The 17,670-nt window shown below is 47.3% G+C and overlaps 3 protein-coding genes across 5 annotated transcripts in view; all 3 read right to left on the reverse strand.

Moving 5' to 3' along the window:
* Nucleotides 1–291: 291 nt before the first annotated feature.
* On the reverse strand, nucleotides 292–5,649 carry LOC135919023 (presenilin-1-like). The gene is made up of 2 exons (XM_065452761.2): nucleotides 5,631–5,649; nucleotides 292–2,219 (listed from the first exon to the last, which is right to left on the reverse strand). Exon 2 carries the CDS (start codon nucleotides 2,215–2,217, stop codon nucleotides 1,222–1,224), a length of 996 nt encoding a protein of 331 aa, XP_065308833.1. The 5' UTR covers nucleotides 2,218–2,219; nucleotides 5,631–5,649; the 3' UTR covers nucleotides 292–1,221.
* Nucleotides 5,650–7,203: 1,554 nt separating this feature from the next.
* On the reverse strand, nucleotides 7,204–8,175 carry LOC135919027 (presenilin-2-like). Its single transcript, XM_065452765.1, has one exon. The coding sequence runs from the start codon at nucleotides 8,173–8,175 to the stop codon at nucleotides 7,204–7,206; it is 972 nt and encodes a 323-aa protein (XP_065308837.1).
* A 6,967-nt stretch (nucleotides 8,176–15,142) lies between these two features.
* Nucleotides 15,143–17,670, reverse strand: part of Pfrx (6-phosphofructo-2-kinase/fructose-2,6-biphosphatase) — a 155,787-nt gene continuing 153,259 nt past the window's right edge. For all 3 annotated transcript variants that reach the window (XR_010569864.2, XR_010569863.2, XM_065452775.2), the window contains one exon: nucleotides 15,143–16,413. Coding sequence is in view for 1 of the 3 variants with exons in the window: in XM_065452775.2 (XP_065308847.1) it covers nucleotides 16,354–16,413 (60 nt within the window). In the remaining 2 variants the exon portion in view is untranslated. The remainder of the gene's footprint in view (nucleotides 16,414–17,670) is intronic.

Here is a 17,670-nt window from a genome sequence, read left to right on the forward strand (position 1 = left end):
TTGGTTCCAATTATTCTTGGGAAGAGTACACCACCAGTCAAATAGTTATCTTTCTTTCCTTTTTAGGATGCACAGCGTATATTAGAATCGTTTCAATGCAGATTGGCCTATCCGAAAGGACGTATGTGAAACGTGCAAGCAGGGCAGTAAGCGAAATACTTATGGGTGCTTGCATAGCGAAAATTTTGAAAACGAGTGCGAAGGTACGAAGATACCCCAACTTCAAATATCGACTAAATACCCAATACAATGTTAATCTTTATGCAAGAAATAAAAAGCAGCGAGAGAGAAGACATTTATATTTTTTTTTATTTTGAAGCATATAGATTAATAATATAAAAGACCCCAGCCCGCACCATATAAATATAGCAGGCATTGAGAGAGAAGACAGTAGAAAGGAGTTATTTTTTGTTTCAATACATAACACAGATAGCCACTTGAAATCTGATATCGAGCTCGTAAATGAGTAAATAAAATGTAGCCCCACCATAGTTTCTGGTTCCCTTTCAACTGGCACTTGGACACGATCATGACATGGTATGCTTGAGCTCCTCTGAAAAGGGCAGACATGATTAAACAATCGTAGCCCAACAGTGACCATATTCAAATATTTAAAGAAACCGAATAACAAATTCACGAATCGAATACCTCGATTCGAAACTCCACTTGACTAATCTAAAGAAAAATACGTGTACTCCTAATTAATAAGCGTTAATTGTTTTCTTTGTTTTAGACCTTGCGTAGCGGTACAACTTTGATAGCTATGCGAGTTGAATATGTAATTACTGCACCGGCCCCTTTCAGCCATCCCCAAGTGTATGGCGTCGTGATAAGTAGGGTCGACCAGTATCAAATACACAATAGTCATTGCGACCGCAAAGAGTGCTACTACTCCACCTTTTCCAAGGACATAAGTCAAGGTTGTTATGACCATTTCGGATCCCAGGTTGAGATTTGGTTGCCAATTTTTGAATTGCCAAAGTCATGTTTTTTCTCTAAAGTAACATACAGCGCGAACACCGCACTTGTCGGTGCCATGCTGAGCGCTTTCGTATTATCAATTCAACCAATCTTAATAGAGGACGCAAATACTCGTCGTTTAATTTTTGTTGACTTTCTCTCCAGACCGGAAGCTGCGATGACAGTTCTTCAATTTAGCATAACGCACCCTTTCTGCTCGGTTTGTGGAGTCTTGTGCGGCTCGTGTCGGAATTCGAGGCGTCATATGAACGCTTGCGATACGTACAGTTCATTCATAAAGTTTCGGATGACCTTGTGGAAGGCGGCGAAAGTCAGGCCGAACGCCATCGACACGGGAAGCGCCGGCAGCGCAGTCCGCTTGACGGCCAACACGAACAGCGTGGCGCATACGCCGACCAGGATGCCGACGAAGCAAGCGCACACAATGGCCCAGTCGCCGAACGTCGACACCTTGCCCACCAGGACGCTGTAGAATACAAAGTCGCCGAGCCCCATCTTGAGGCCACGGGCGTCCGGGCCGCTTTCCGTACTGGAAGTCGAGAAGACCATTCCGGCCTGTAGATCCTCTTTCCTCTCAGTCAATGTCTTAACGAGGATTCTGAGTGGCCCGACGTGGGACAGCACGGCGACCAGGTCCCAGATGGGTATGAGGCACAGCACGACCCACAGGGTCCAGGCGGGCAGGAACACGAGCAGAAAGATCGATATGAAGGCAGATTCGACGACCAGGTAGAACTGCTGCAGCAGGAGCGGGCCCTTCCACCGAATGACGACCACGCCGAGCGCCATGAAGTTGTAGACGAATAAGCCGACCGAGATGATGTCAGCCGGCACGTTGTACTTCTTGAATAAGGTGTAGACGTAGGTGACGGGCGACAAGACCAGCATCATGGCGCAGGCGAGGGTGATCCAGGCTCCGATGACGGTGTAGTAGCGGTAGTAGAAGAGCGTCACAACGAGCACCGTCACCGTGATGATCATTCCGAGAAACAGGAACGCGTTGGCCGCGGCGTTCATGGCTCGCGTGAAGGACGCCTGCTCCTCATTGTCGGGCAGCGACGTGACACCCAGCCTGATGCCTCCGCTGAAAAGGAAGCGAGGGCTCAGCTTGATCGTGATGATGACGAGCAGAATGCAACAGCTGATGGCCGTCAGTAAACGGACGCCGTGCGTCAGCAAATGGTCCAGCACCTCCCAGGGGAGGTTCGCAGGTATCCTCGGCCGTTCCTGCGCCATGACTGCAGCTTCGTTCTTGTTCGTCAGTTATGATGATGATGATGCACCTCTGTCATGGCTCGTACCTACTAAGGGGGATAGGTCAAGAATCGGGCAGCAGGAGGTATAAGTGTAGGTTGAATGTTAAGACAGGTGAAAGGCGCAACACGCTCTGGAGGTTTGACCTTGATGATGGTGGTGATTATGATCCCTTATTTAATGGCATAAACATACCGTTGGGGCTAGGCCACAGATAATACGCACGCTTTCCTCTATATCGCCCTGGACTCTTCTTTCTATGGATCGCCTTGGTAAGACTGCGCGAGCATTTGCGCAATTTGCGCAGCATCAAAATGCGATACATGTTCGAGTCGATATATACATAAATTCAGTTGTATGCGTCGAATACGTAATGCACGAAACACTGCTCCTTGTATGTCTCTTCGCTTTCGTTGCAGAAGCAAAATTTCATGCAGCACTTGGGCAGCTTGTGGCGCCTGACATCCCCTTCGGCGACGGGTCTCGAAGGTCATAGAAGGCATCGCTACCCTCGGCAGCTGCGATAGCACGGAAGCTTCTCGTCACAAGTGAAGCGGCGGAGGAATCAATTTTACATTGAAAAATCTGCATGTGACAGAATAACGCAGCGCTTGTCGTATGCGGTTTTCTTATTGTGTCCTTCGTCATTTTTGCCCTGCAGCAATGGCTAAGCTGTATACGGCTCGCGCATACCCGATCGTCGATACCAGAACTTATTGTACATAGCTGCTTGGTTTTCACAACTTATCAAGTACTCGCCGGTGCTTTACCTCGGTACCTTGCCCATATATTTCGCTGTCGTTCTTCTACAGACCCATTCACAGCGCTCCCGCCGGCGCCGCTATGTTTGATCACGTGGTGACGCGCTCATTGCTTACTTCAGCCGGATTCCGCTGCCCGTATACAAACGCATCGCACGATGCCTGTGCGGCTCAACAAACCATTGCATCAGCGTTTGTCACCGACAATGCGTGAAAGGCACGGTACATTTCCAGCACTTCAGAAGACACAGCAATGTCGCATATCAATCCTTCCGAGCTCATTAGGCCTCGTCCAAAAGCTGCTTGCGGGCACCGGCGTAGTAGGGCCGCGTATAAGAAGCCCGGGATATAAATTATTTTTCCAAGTAATACTGGTACCCACTTTCAGACGCTGCATTAATTAGGGTTACTGTTATACGCTCATCAGTCTCTCTCTTATTTTTTTTTTGTGGTAATGTTTTAGGTTCATTAGCACTTTCAGTGCAATGTAATTACATTACCTTCTGCGTAATCACTCGGGAACGTGTCAATTGTGCTAGATGTCTTGCCGAGCTCCGAGCTGAAAACATCCATGTTTTGACGTTTCCTAGTAGCTTAGATAAAAGACGTAATGACTTTCATCAATCATTTACGTTGGGACTCTTGGCAAAAGAGTACGTTCAGCTTCCAACATTATTACATAACATAGTACGAAAACCACTCATTGATCAGCGAATTCTCTATTGAGTGCACTCACAGGCAATACGTGACTACTATAGTCTCAATGAGTTTCACTGAATGGGGCCGGATGGCAGCCGAAATAGGAAAAATGTTATCCAAAGGCGCGAGCGAGTGTAATAATTTTTCGGTGCTCTCTGGCCATATATCTTTTCTGGGAACGCGTGTCATGAAAAAATATGGTAAAATTGTTTTTCCACCGTAATTGCTTCGTTTGAGTTAAATGACGGTTCCTCATTTTATTGTGGAGTTCCGGCGCAAAAGTACAAGTACGAAGAAAACCAGGGATGACAGTAGCCACACTAAAGCAGAATTGATAAAACAAACAAGTGTTACAACAGTTTCGATGCATCTTCATTGTGAACGAAAAACAATGCAAGGTCATCAGCTTTTCGTACAAGATCCATGTGCTAATGAAACATGTGTAAATCCACTAATTAAAAAGCAAACCTACTGAAGTGTGTACGCGTACAGCATATTTAACAGATTTTTAGAAATGTGAGCCACACAAATATCTGCAGGAAAGAAAATCCCTGCTCCAATAATGAGCTGCCACTATGAGTTTTCTGGGGCAGAAATCGTCATTACCATTAGCCCATTTTATGTCCACAGGATGGCAAATGGCTCTCCCAGACATCTCTAAATTTCTCTTGTCTTGTGTCATCCAAGTGCCTCTTTCCTCGTCCCGTCACAGCACTTAATCGACTTCAAGTACTTTGCCTTGGCACCCACGGTTATCTTAATAGATGTTGTGTTTGGTTTAATTTTCCTATGGCGCGCATCTACTACGGATAATCAGCCCAGCATCACATTATAACATATATTTATATCCTGCCCACAAATTAGAAAGAAAGGCTCTACGCCTGTAGCGAATGGCAAAAGTTCCTTAAACTTCTTAATATCAAATTCCACCCGTTCAGTTTGTAATCGGCAGCGATACATCGTGTTCGTCAACATCGCGTCTTCATAAAGAGCTACACATATTTCATCAACGAGCAGTTTGGTCGACTGACGTACTGAGGGCAATTTACATACGCCTGGGGGGAACTGTGCTTACGTGTACAAAATTTCCAGGACTTACTGGACGTTGCCGCTTCATCTGCACAGTGCCCTCACACCTCGGACATATCGTCGGTGCTTCGTATTTGCTCTAACAGTGCCAGAACTATCGTTTCCTTTTATTATCGCAGTCTGTTCCCCACGCAGACTGGACCTCACGGCACCTACCGGGCCGTGACCTCCCTTCAACTTGCTGACCATTCCGGACGCCAAGCGATCACCGCAGCCCGCCAACACGCCGTGGCACTCGGGCACCGCCGCAGCGCCATCGCTGCCTCAATGGCTGCTCGCCACCTGCGACATCAGCGCAGACCCCGGGTGGCTCCTTCGAGTTGACGGATGAGTGGACTGCCTCTAGTCCACTCGTCCATCTTATTCTCCACTAAACGTTCATTGTATTCTACCTAAGGAAGAACTAAGGGCAAACGTAATCTGGGTTGTATTAGTAACTTACCCTTATACACAAATTGGCACTCTTACCGCGAAAGTAAATTGGGCAAGCCTAAAAAGAAGCAAAAATGAAGGACTTGGGGCGAAGCTGCGTTGAACTACCCGCAACAGCTCGCAGTGACGTCATAGATTTTGACGGCGTATCCTTGCGTCTAGTTGAATTTCTATCGACATAAATAAACCATACGTTCTACTTTAAGCCAGTCTAAGATTCAATTAGCCTTTTAAAGAAAAGTCGCAGTTTCGCTGGAAAGGCGAAGCATCGATTCCGATAGCAAATTATTATGCATCTATACGAAGTAAGGACAAGTTTTATCGACCGCATAAACCTGCAAACAACATTCGCTTACTAACTAAATTAACATGCATGGTGTCACGCGTCCGCAAGCAAACATGAACACATCTCACTTGATGAAGTCGGACACCCGATCTCAGAACGCTGCAGTGAGCACGGCAGCAGAAACGAGCCGAACTGCCCTTCGTGCTGTCTCTCGCTTCAACGCGAACTAAGCGGCGAAAACAAAGGGCGCACGAAGCCATCAGTCATCGGCGCGCGTAGACTTTGTACCCATCGCAGACTGCTTGCAAGATAGGGCGCGTGCGGCCGCGCCATACGCAGCCGTGGCCCCGGCGTAGAATGCAGCCCCCCACCCCCTTCATGCTGCATTGAGCGCAACGGAAGACGGCCGGCACACTTCCTCCACGCCTCCCTCCCTTGCGCGCGCGATATCAAGCCACTCTCCTTCTCGGCTCACATCGCACACAGTCACGCGCAGCTGCAGCATACGGTGCGCGGCCGCAATCTTATCGCACTAGGACTTGATGAAGAACATCACGGCGAAGACGATAGTAGAAATTTGGCTGGAGTGTCCTTATAATTGCTATCGCAATTTTGAAACCACAATTTGAAACCACAGTCTGAATAAGTACTTCGTCATTTTAAGCTAATATAGCGTAGACTTTCAAGTGTAACCTTTTGCATAGCTACTTTGATATAGTAAACAAGCTGAGTGACATTAATTACTGCCCATTTCAGCTATCATCAAGGTCTATGGCGCCTAGTTCAACAAGGAATACCATTACCGAGGGATCTAGGATGACCACTATCACACCGAAAAGTGCAACCAGTACATCGAGTGCTGCTACTCCCCCTTCTCCCAAGGACGTGACGGTTGCATGAGCCCTTCATATCCGTGGTGAAAATCTGATTGCCAAATGCATTTATTAACGCGATAGCGTCAAGGGCCCCGTGCCGCAGGAAACCCGGCGTCGGCGTCCCCCGCCGACCGTCGTTTTGGGAATAGTCTTAGCGAACCACGCATACCAAACCACGCAGGCTCTCCCTGTAGCGCAAAGTAGTAACTTAACTAATTGACTTTATCAAAATAAAATGAGTCAGAAGAAAAGTAAAGTACGACTTACGCACAACCTGCAGGAATGATAGCGTCGGGTTGTAATTTGAATATACGAGAAAACTCAATTACGAGAAACACAATCCCCTTTTAACGCGATAGCGTTTTCCAGCTGCCGTTTGAGGTCTCTCTTTGCCCTCTCGGTTCCTTGCGCACCATCAAAAAAAGAAAAAAAGAAGAACCACAAAGTACGCCTTCCTGTATAGCGTTCGAGGCCAGCGTTTCCCGGTAAACATTACGGTTACATAAGCTGCAGTGGCCGGGAAGCGTGAGAAGCGTGAAGGATCTTTGAATGCTATCGCGTTGCCCTCTTAAAGGCGAAGCTCAAGCGTCCTCCAAAATTTTTTTATTGCCGAAGTCAAACACGATACAGTGCGAACATCGCGCTTATCGCTGCTGTGCTAGCGCATTATAATTATCAGTTCAAATTGACAATCATAAAAGAGGTCAAATACACTTCTTTTTATTGGCCGGAATCGCGATGACCGTTTTGTTAATTCAGCGTAACACACCATTTATTTTGCTCAGTGTGTCGAATGCTGTGCGGCGCGTGGTGGAGGCTCGTGGCTTCATATGAGTACTTGTGAGACGCACAGTTCGTTCGCAGGCTTCCCGATGACCTTGTGAGATTCGACGAAAGATAGGCCCAACAATGTCGACACGGGAAGCGACGGCACGCCTTCCCACATGACGGCCAGCACGACAGGCACGAAAATCGTGGCGCAGACGCCGACCAGAACGCAGACGACGTAGGTGCACACAATGGTCCAGTCGCCGAAACTCACCACCGAGCCCACCAGGACGCTGTAGAAGACGAAGTCAACGAAGTCACCCAGCCCCAGCTTGATGCCACGGGCGTCCCAGCCGCTTTCCGTACTGGAAGTCGAGAGTAACATTCCCGAATGCAGGCTCTCCACACTTTCGTTCCTCTGCTTGGCCATCCCATCCCTAATTATATCGACGACGGTCGGCACAGCCACGACCAGGTTCCGAATGAGTATGAGGCACAGCATGACCATCTGGGCAAGGAAGGGCAAGAACATTAGCACGAAAAGCGTCATGAAGGTAGACTGGACGGTCAGGCACCAGTGCTGGAGCAGGCGCGGACCGTTTAACCTAATCACTACCACGCTGAGCGCCATGAAGTTGTAGGCGACGAAGACGACCGAGTAGATGTCAGCCGGCTCGTTGTACTCCTCGAAGATGACGTAGATGCAAGGGGCGGGTAATATGGCCAGGCTCATGGCGCAAGCAAGGGTGGTCCAGGTTCCGATAACTTTGTAGTTACGGCAGTAGTGGTGCACCGTCACTATGATGACCAGTCCTAGCAGCAGGAAGGCGATGATCGCGGCTTTCGTGGCTCGGAAGAAGAACACCTTTTCCCCGGTGTCCCCCAGCAGCAGGGTGCTTCCGTTGTACAGGAAATGCGGGCTCAGCTTGATCGTGACGATGACGAGCAACATGCAGCAGCTGGTAGTCGTCAGTAATCGGATGAGGCCGTCCGAGAAATTATCGGTTACCCGACGCCGCTCCTGCGCCATGATTGCAGCGCTGCCGCTTCGAACGGGACGCTCTCCTGTTGATGATAATGATTCTCTTTTTATGGCTTGTACCCTTAAGGGGGCTATAGGCCAGGAGTCGGGCGGCAGGAGGTAGCTCAAGAGAATGCTTATATGAAGAGGAGAAACGCAAATTAAAATTAAATACAAATGAAATAACTATAGTCTATACCGTGCCGAACTCTTCCTCGCTCGCGCTGTTAAGACGGCTTGAGCATTTCCGCAGTCTCCTGCAGTGTCATAATGCGATGGCCGTCTCTGCTGTACGGCTGTCGACTCGATATAAACATTGCAATAAAGTTCCGTTGCCGAAACAAAAATCCATTCCGACTTTGAGGAACTCTGGCGCTTCAGACGTTGCCAGTGAAGATTCTCGGAGGTCATAGAATGGGTTGCCGACGGCGGCAGCTGCGATTGCACGGAGGCTTCTCGTCAAAACCCAACCGGATCAGCAATAAATTTTGCACTGGAAAGGTGCGTATAACAACGCAGCGCTTGTCGTGTGCGGTTCTCTTCTTGTGTCCTAGGCAATTTTTACACTGCAGTTATGACTAAGCTGTATACGGCTTGTACGCACGCAAGCATTGTCGGTAAAGCCTGGGGTCACTGGCTCGCGAATATTGCATATAACTACATACTCCGCTTTTTCGTAACCTATCACGAGGTCGCCGGCGCTTTAGACCGTGCCCTTATTTTGCTGGTGCTTCCAGTGGTTTGTGGCATCACTCGGCCTCTTCGCGCTGACCGTCTGCGACACAATATATATATATATATATATATATATATATATATATATATATATATATATATATATATATATATATATATATATATATGTATATATATATATATATATATATATATATATATATATATATATATATATATATATATATATATATATATATATATATATATATATATATATATGTTTCCGTGATCAGTCCAATGCAGTGTCTTCGTGAGTGGACCATCAGCGAACGTTAAGCGTCGCTAAACAAGCATCCCCGATGGCAGAGAAATATTTCCCGGATATCGTAGTCACGTTATCGCTCGACAAATGAGCTGCAACTAATTGTTTTCTGCGACAGGGTTCAGCATTACATCAGCCTATTTCGTGTCAGCAGCAAAGCTATCAAGTTTCCAAATCGCTCTTGTTTTGTGACATCGGACTGAGTCCTATGCTGGGAAATTTTCTCATCCCATCGCACCACTTAATCGACTGCGAGTCCCTTGCCTCGGCACCCATTGTTACTTCAATATATGCCCTGTTCTGTTTTGTTTGATTTCCCTTTAGGTATAGCACACATCCGCTACGGAAAATTGTACGTCCCAACGTCGAATCACGTTTTATCTCTCGTCCTGTACAAAAGCCAACGAAGCTGATCTACGAAGTCCTCCTAATCACAACTGATATGCATCAGCTATACATATGTGTGTTTTCTAATCCAGTGTAATGTATCCGCGCCCCTTTCGATCACGTCTTCTTGAAGAGCTGCACGTAGTTTCCGAATGAGCCGAGGCGGCCAAGCGCGGCAGCCGACTTGGATGCAACCTGCGCTGGGTTCGAAGGCTGTAAGCCGCGGCCGGAGACAGCCGATGGCTTCGTGTGCGCTGTGCCCTCGCGCACCCGCAGGTTCGCGATGAAGCGGGAGGCGGCCACGAACGCGTGCTCGCTGCTGCTTCATCACGCCGGCGTTCCGACAGAGAGTGTACGCGACCTGCTAGTGAAGTGTGTTCCGTGTTTGCCTGTGCACACGTGACAACCTGCTTGTTAATTTAATCATCAAGCGGATGTTTACAGCAGTTTATGCAGCTGACAAAACGACTAACCTTATTCGCACAGCTGCCTAATAATTTGCTATCGCAACCAATGCTTCGCCTTTCGGGCGGAACTGTGACTCGTTACATTATTATTATTATTATTATTATTATTATTATTATTATTATTATTATTATTATTATTATTATTATAGGTTTCTTGGTATACTTTACGCACTTTCCGGTGACCATCTGTCTGCTTATTTGTGAACGTATGTATCTAACCGTTTTCCCGCCAACTTTGATCAGTGGGTAGTGAATTGTCCTTTCGGTAGAGTATTGTGCTGTTGTGCTGAAGGAACCAGGTTCGAAACCCCACCGTTAGACCTAATTGGACCGCTGGGGTTGCGACAGTGGGCATTTACCGATATTCACTATAACACAAAAGCCATTAAAGATATGTCCGGTGCTGGGCGGAATAAAACCACCACCGTACAGACAATAATACTTTCTTGCCGGCTACAGTCGGTTCATACTAGAATTATAAATGTGCCGTGCGAGCTGCATATGAAAAGGCTGCGCTCTGTCCTGTCCTTTTCTTTTTTTTAGGCAGTACGTTTGTAATGATAACCAGACATTTTTTTTTTTTCTGAAAGCATATTCCCACACGCTCTACGCGTGTTAAATTCGCGGTGGCGGCGCCAGATGGCGCAGCGTGACCAGAAAAGATCGCGTAGGAAGACTACAAATTAATCTAATAATAATAATATTTGGAGTTTTACGTGCCAAAACCACTTTCTGATTATGAGGCACGCCGTAGTGGAGGACTCCGGAAATTTTGACCACCTGGGGTTCTTTAACGTGCACCTAAATCTAAGCACACGGGTGTTTTCGCATTTCGCCCCCATCGAAATGCGGCCGCCGTGGCCGGGATTCGATCCCGCGACCTCGTGCTCAGCAGCCCAACACCATAGCCACTGAGCAACCACGGCGGGTACAAATTAATCTGTGCAGGGCGATATGAGGTGAACAAGTTTTGAAGTGAAGGAAGCTCACAGTAAAATTGATCACGAAGAACGACTGGGGAATGTAGAATAAAGCAAATGAGCTGGGAGAGTGTTCAGGCACCTGTACAGGAAAAAAAACATTCACAGTGGATGAAAAGAACTGGGATGCTTACCAGTAAGTATACGACCTGTATGATGAGCAACGTGGCAACAAAGAACGTGAAGCGGAAAATCAGAGAGGCTGAGATATTTTCAAGAAACAAACGAAATCAGGAAATAAACAATTTATGATAACTCAAGGGGCTGCTTTTCACTTTTCTAAGCGGCATCATGATGCCTCAGAACACGCTCTTGTAAAACGACATACAACCAGGGAGATGCATGTGCTTGCTGCGGCAAAACTAGGAAAACGATGGAGTGTGTATTATTATAATGTGAAGATAACTACCCAGCGGTCGATTTAGGCCCGTCTGGCCTCCTTGAAGCCCGTGGGTTCAGCGAGAGCAGGGGAAAAGTAAACATGTCCGCAATAGAGATTAGTAAGACGCGATTGGAAGATTGGTGGAAGAAAAGTAAGGAAACGACAAAAAAAAAACGGAGACGTACAAAAGCAAAGTTCACAATTGGGGGTCAGAAAATTTGGTTGTGGGAGTTCACCGTGTTTTTTTTTCTTTTTTTAACGTAGGTAGGACATTAGGCAACATAATAACAATATCTTGGTGACGCAACCCACCACCCCTTTCCCAAGGGGACACTCATAGCATCCATCCATCCAGGAAGCGCAAGAGCCCCCCATTGCATGCACGCCCAATGTGTGACGCGTCTCTGTTGGCAACACGGTGTCGCTGCACCGTTCCAATGCTAGTCGTAATGACGTCGACATTAAGCATGTTCGCGCCGTCACTATTGGCACGTACTGCTGTGCTATCAGGGCATGGACGCGCATTCGCAGCCTGCTCGTGGAGGTCCCCAAAGTCACGCAGTGCCTTTGGTTGCAAAAGTGGCGATGCACTGATGTTTTCGTTATGTTGCGGATTTCCTTAATGTTCATCAAAGGCGTGTCACGCCAAAATGGCACGATGATGATGATTTACTGGCACCCGTTTTGAAACGGATATAGTCACCTGGTCCACTTGAGTTAATCAGGCATGCTGTACATGCTTTTCCATTCTAGCGTTTTTTGTATACCACCTCCTTAATATTTTTTCGCTTCCTCAAAACTTCCCTACCTACCTTGTACCACTATCTACGCGTGCAACCGATGCGGTCGTATCAATTTCTTCCCTGCTTTTTTCTCCCCAATACTCTAAACGTCTCTCGCTTATTTCTCGACTGCTGACTGGTTCATATGTCTCAGCACACTTTAAATCCAAGCGCTTCTGGAAGTTGTACGTAACGTATACGGTTCTCACTAAATGAATCTCTTCACATTCCATTAGGATGTGCCGAGTGGTCTCCAGATTTTTGCTGCAGCATACACATGCCTCACCTTGTTACGAGTATTTGCTGTGGTAATGTTTTTGTTCTTAGGCAACCAGCCCGAGCCTGAAACAGCCAGGTACTGCCCTTTTGTGTTACCGTACAGATTTTATCTTCTCATTTATTTCTTCCCATTCTTGTAAATGTTCGTGCTCATTTTCTTTGTTTGTAGATTTAGGAGCACGTTAAAGAACCCCAGGTGGTCGAAATTTCGGGAAGCCTGCACTACGGTGTGCCTCATAATCAGAAAGAGCATCACACACGTAATGCGAAGACGTGGGGTCGTTCCCCACCTGCGGCAAGTTGTTTTGTCGTCCACTTTCATTGTCATTAATTTATAACTTATTTAATTCAATTATTAATTACAAGTAATTTCCCCGATGTTTTCCGTGGTGTCTTTGTTTGTTTGCATCTCATGAAATGATTAATAAAAATAGGGCCCCTCGGTCAGCCCCCTTTCTTCTCGTTCATAATTAGAAAATGGTTTTGGCACGTAAAACCCCATAATTACATTTTAATGGCCTTTTTTGTTTCCATTTTTTGCATCCAATTCACCATCTTTGTTTCTCTCACTTTCTTTTTGAAGACTCCTGGTTGTCTATTTACTTCAATTAGTAAAGGCAAGGCGCAGAAGACCAGGACTCGAGAAGAACACAAACGACAGGACCGGTGCCTTTACTAACCGGCGCCTTTACTTTTCTTTTACTAATTCAAGCATGAACCAACTAGCCCAAGCAAGAGTTTTACTTGTCTATTTACAATTTCCATTTCCCTGTACTTGTTCAGAATGTTCAATATTCAACACGTGAAACGCCATCCATCGATTCGCAACAAAGCACCTTCCGCCATCTTGTCGACAGCACTGCAAAACGAAACTATTCGCTCGACAGTATAGCTGCAAACATAGCTTCTGCTTTCCCAATTTTTCATACGCGAACCAAGCAGCTTGTCAGTTGAGCTTTTTTTTTTCTTGCGGCTGGCAAACAAAATCAGTGAATGAAAAAAATCCAGATGACAAACATCCGCAGCACAGATTACATTTGTCGCCTCGTTCCCAAGCATCGGTTTGTTTACTGCAACGTATAACATCCCGCACCCTCTCTATTTCTTTTCTTTTACCAAGTCAGTTTTGTATATATTGCAGCGCTCAAAGGCAGCAATTTTTTCCAAACACATATGTTTTGGGGGAACACGCGAGCGCCTGTTAAACCAATGTGATGCGCTACTATGTTAGTTTTTTTCGTGAAGGCACTGATGTTTTGTACAGTCTTCAAAGTTAAAGCCAACAATAATTTTAATAAAAGCGCAATGCAAGCTACGCAAAATCTGCTTGCACAGGCGGTTGTTGCGCTTTGGCGGACACAATTTTCACGAACAGTTATGAGTCGTGAAATGTAGAGTAAAGCGAAACTTCTTAACTCGTTTCTTATCACTGTTATACATCTTATATTTGAAACTTAGGTCAATAGCATTTAAAGACAACTTCACTTTAGTTGATGCACGCCTTCTTACCCGAGATAATCCCAACCAAATTCGACATTCAGTCATCCAAATTTTGCATTCAGGGGCGTAACCACAGTGTGCTCACTTGCTGTTACACGCCGCGCGTTTACGAACTGCGATGAAGGCAGAAACGGGCAACAGCCAGTCAGAACATAACCGATGGGCTGCTTCTATGGGCATCCATTCTTCGTGAACTGCTGAATGTCTCGGATTTTCAAACAGCGAAAACAAGAGGAAGTCATACAACAGATGCGCTGAACAAATCTCTTGCGCATGCGGGCCAGAAGGTACAGAGACACTATCACTGCTGCTAAACATATGGCGCAGTTAATTTGTTCACTCGCTCTAAGCCGAACTTGTGTACTGAGAGAGAAGTGAAAACCATGGCTCAGGTGTCCGTTATAGAATTGTGTGTCCTCACCTCCTTGTTCCAAAGGGCATACTATGTTCCAAATGGGCAACTGCTTATCCGAGCATAACGTTCCTGAGCACTGAGCTGACGTATCACGTGACACCTCCTCGCCGGCAAGATCCAAGCCAAGGACATGGTGCTTCCCTTCGCACAGGAGTTCTACGGGCCGATGATCCAGCGACTCCAACATCGAAAGCATTCAGTGCTCGGAAATGACCCTGGAGGGCAATGCCCTTAGCGTGTGCACCCCCACCGTTTCTTGCAGTGTTACGTGTGTACTCTCATAACGTCAAAATCGCTGAATCATTGAGCGCAGCGGGAGTGACGTGGCTCCGAGACAAATGATCACGTGGCGAAGTTGACGTGGAGGGATACGACGCGCACAGGCACGTCACGCTCTCTCCGCGGAATGAATCAGCACGTCGCATGAATGTGTTGCCTTCAAGAATCATTCGCGCCTTCAAGCTGTAGTGAAGGCTTGCTACGAGTGACCAGGCACCAAAGAAACCCGATCCGCGTTGCGTTGAGATGCTTGGAACTATGGAAACTCCAGAATCATCGAAGCCGCAGCACAGCGTAGGCGTCTTCCGTATTGCACTGCTTACATACGTTGTCGCACTTTCTGCGCACGGCCAGCTTGAGCACTTGCAATTCTTTGAAAGAGTCATTCAACAGAAAATTTGGTGCCTATCAGCATAACGTTTATTGTCTCAGAACGAAACCCATGAACGACAATATACATTCTCGAGTTTCTTCGTTCTACTAAGCAAGCAACAACACTTCTGCATACTTTGATCATGAATCTAAAATTTATTACTTCCTGCTACAGTTCTGAAGGTAACCGGCCCCTCTCGACAGTCTCTGCGCGCGGGCGGTCTTCAAGCAAAGCCATGGCTACATGAACCGAACAACTAGGCTGCAGCTACAACAAATTAACTACGTCTTAAATATTTTCTCTCAAAAAGTTCTGGGCACTTGAGATCGACATACAGCGCGCATGAGGCGCGCGGGGCAAACGTGAGCAGTTGTGCCCAAAGTAGTCTCCAACAGGATAAAAATATACAGTTGTAAATAAAATCTCCGAAACCGGCTATTTTCACATTCACAGTGTAACAGTATTCAACGAGTGTCATCTGTTGCACGCATCTGCACCAGGCGCTGGGAGTATATTTCATTTCCATGTGACCGTTCACACAAGCGGCAAAGAAAACGCCGCATTTTGCCGTGACGTCACCATCGTCGAGCCGTGCGCGAATAAACGAGTAGGGAAACAAGTGCCGCTTGGTACAAGCTCGCGCGCAACCGACACTGCCTGGTATTCCACAGCTTCAATTTACAATACACGCGAAAAAGAAATAAAAGGGGGCGCACAAAATAGTGCATCACTCGCTGCGTCGCATTATTGCCGTACGTGGGATTCACGGCCATACCGCGCGTGTGGTTTTGTTAAATACTGAACACAACAGTTCCTCGCTAGTTATATCGACCTGCTGCTCTTACGCACTTTTCCCCTTAATTCTCGTGGGAACGGAAGCAGCAGCACGCGTGTGGTTAACCACGCGTAACCGTAAGTTTCGTTCGCTCACGACAGGCACCTGTCTGTATATACTTTGATCGCACGCGTTGTGCGACGCGCGCGGTATCTCCCATGTATTAAACCGCACCTTCGCGTACGCTGCAAGGCGCTGCTAACGTCTCATGCCACGTCCCGTAGTACTTATATTAATTGTGCTAATGAGATCTGCAATGAACACAACAGGAATGGGTATGGGGTCGGCGGTGGCGCGTGTATCGCATCGCACCAGAGAGGAGTCGTTTCGATCTTCGGTGAACAGAATGGCTTGAGAATGCTCGTGGTCGCGTAGCTCGTGCAGGGCGCACAATTTCAGTTTCAATCGCCGTATTTTTTTTTTTTCCGTCGTCGTCGTCGTAGTTCCCAGTGAGCAGCGAGTCGAGCTTTCAAGACAGCCGGTGCCGTCGACAACGCCACCGCTCCGCTCACAAGTGCGGGGGCACCGTGTTGAGGGCGTCGTCAGTGCTTCGTCCGGCATCGCAGTTCTGTATGGGGGAGGAGCAAGAGAGGGAGGGAGAGAAAGGGGAGGGGAGAAGTCGCACACAAGCACAGCTGTCAGGGACGAACACGAGCGAACGCATGCGCGACAGAGCACACAGGTGGAGCCACAAAGTGCAGGGTGCACCAGGCAGAAAAGTAGCGCCAATAGTTTAACAATGTTTACCGCCGCTGTGGGTCGGTGGCTGTGACGTAGACATGTTCAGAACGCGGCGGTCGCATTCAGGCGGTGGAAGGTGGCAAAACCGTCAGTGCAGTTGTAACGCGTTCCAGTTGACGTTTAAGAGCGTTCTGGCATTGCCACGAAGGTCAAGAAAGACACCTTTCCTCTAAATCTTTATTACGAGAATAACCGACCCACCGTGGTTGCACAGTGGCTATGATATTAGGCTGCTGAGCACGAGGTGGCGGGATCGAATCCCGGCCACGGCGGCCGCATTTGGATGGGGGCGAAATGCGAAAACACCCACGTACTTAGATTTAGGTGCATGTTAAAGAACCACAGGCGGTCGAAATTTCCGGAGTCCTCCACTACGGCGTGCCTCATAATCAGAAAGTGGTTTTGGCACGTAAAACTCCATAATTCAATTACGAGAATAACCGGGAGCCTGCTTATCTTAGCAGATAGCACTTAGATGCTCTTTTGCACGACATTTGTGGCACTAAAGCACATCTCGACCCATGGAAAAGCACCACACACACGAACAGCTGGAGCAGCACGTGGAGCAGACCTGGAGCAGCACGTCAGGCGAACAGCCAGGCTAACACCTACAGCATATCACTAAAGCGTGTTTCTCTCTCTCTCTCTCTCTCCGCGACATTTGTTGCACTGTCAGAGCGACTTAGAACGACAAACCAAACATCTCATTGCGTTTAGGCACGCGTTGAACCTCAGCTGGTCAAAATCGACCCACTAGTGCAACTCCACCACGGCGTCATTCATAGCGGTTGTATTGTTTTAGCAAGGCCAGCCAATCCAACAACGATCACTGCAGAAGTACCGAGTAGGAAGCTGACATGCTGGTGCGTGACGAGTATAGTGTGCAGTATATGTACATGTGTCGCGACGCACCTGTGCCCTTAATTGTAAGACAGGTAAAGTGCGTCCTTTTATGCTGTCTTACCGTGCACGAAAGGGGCGCACTTGTAATTACAAAGAAATAGGTGCGAACCCAAAGACTGGCGTACTTCAGTGCTGGGACAACAAGTTAGATGCATGAAGCTATTGTGCGATATGTCTGCCA

Source organism: Dermacentor albipictus, chromosome 6 (assembly GCF_038994185.2).
Source record: "Dermacentor albipictus isolate Rhodes 1998 colony chromosome 6, USDA_Dalb.pri_finalv2, whole genome shotgun sequence".
NCBI classification, from domain to species: domain Eukaryota; kingdom Metazoa; phylum Arthropoda; class Arachnida; order Ixodida; family Ixodidae; genus Dermacentor; species Dermacentor albipictus.

Coding starts and splice junctions, on each gene's coding strand:
- LOC135919027 (XM_065452765.1), bottom strand. CDS start 8,175: ATGGCGCAGGAGCGGCGTCGGGTAACCGATAATTTCTCGGACGGCCTC.
- LOC135919023 (XM_065452761.2), bottom strand. CDS start 2,217: ATGGCGCAGGAACGGCCGAGGATACCTGCGAACCTCCCCTGGGAGGTG.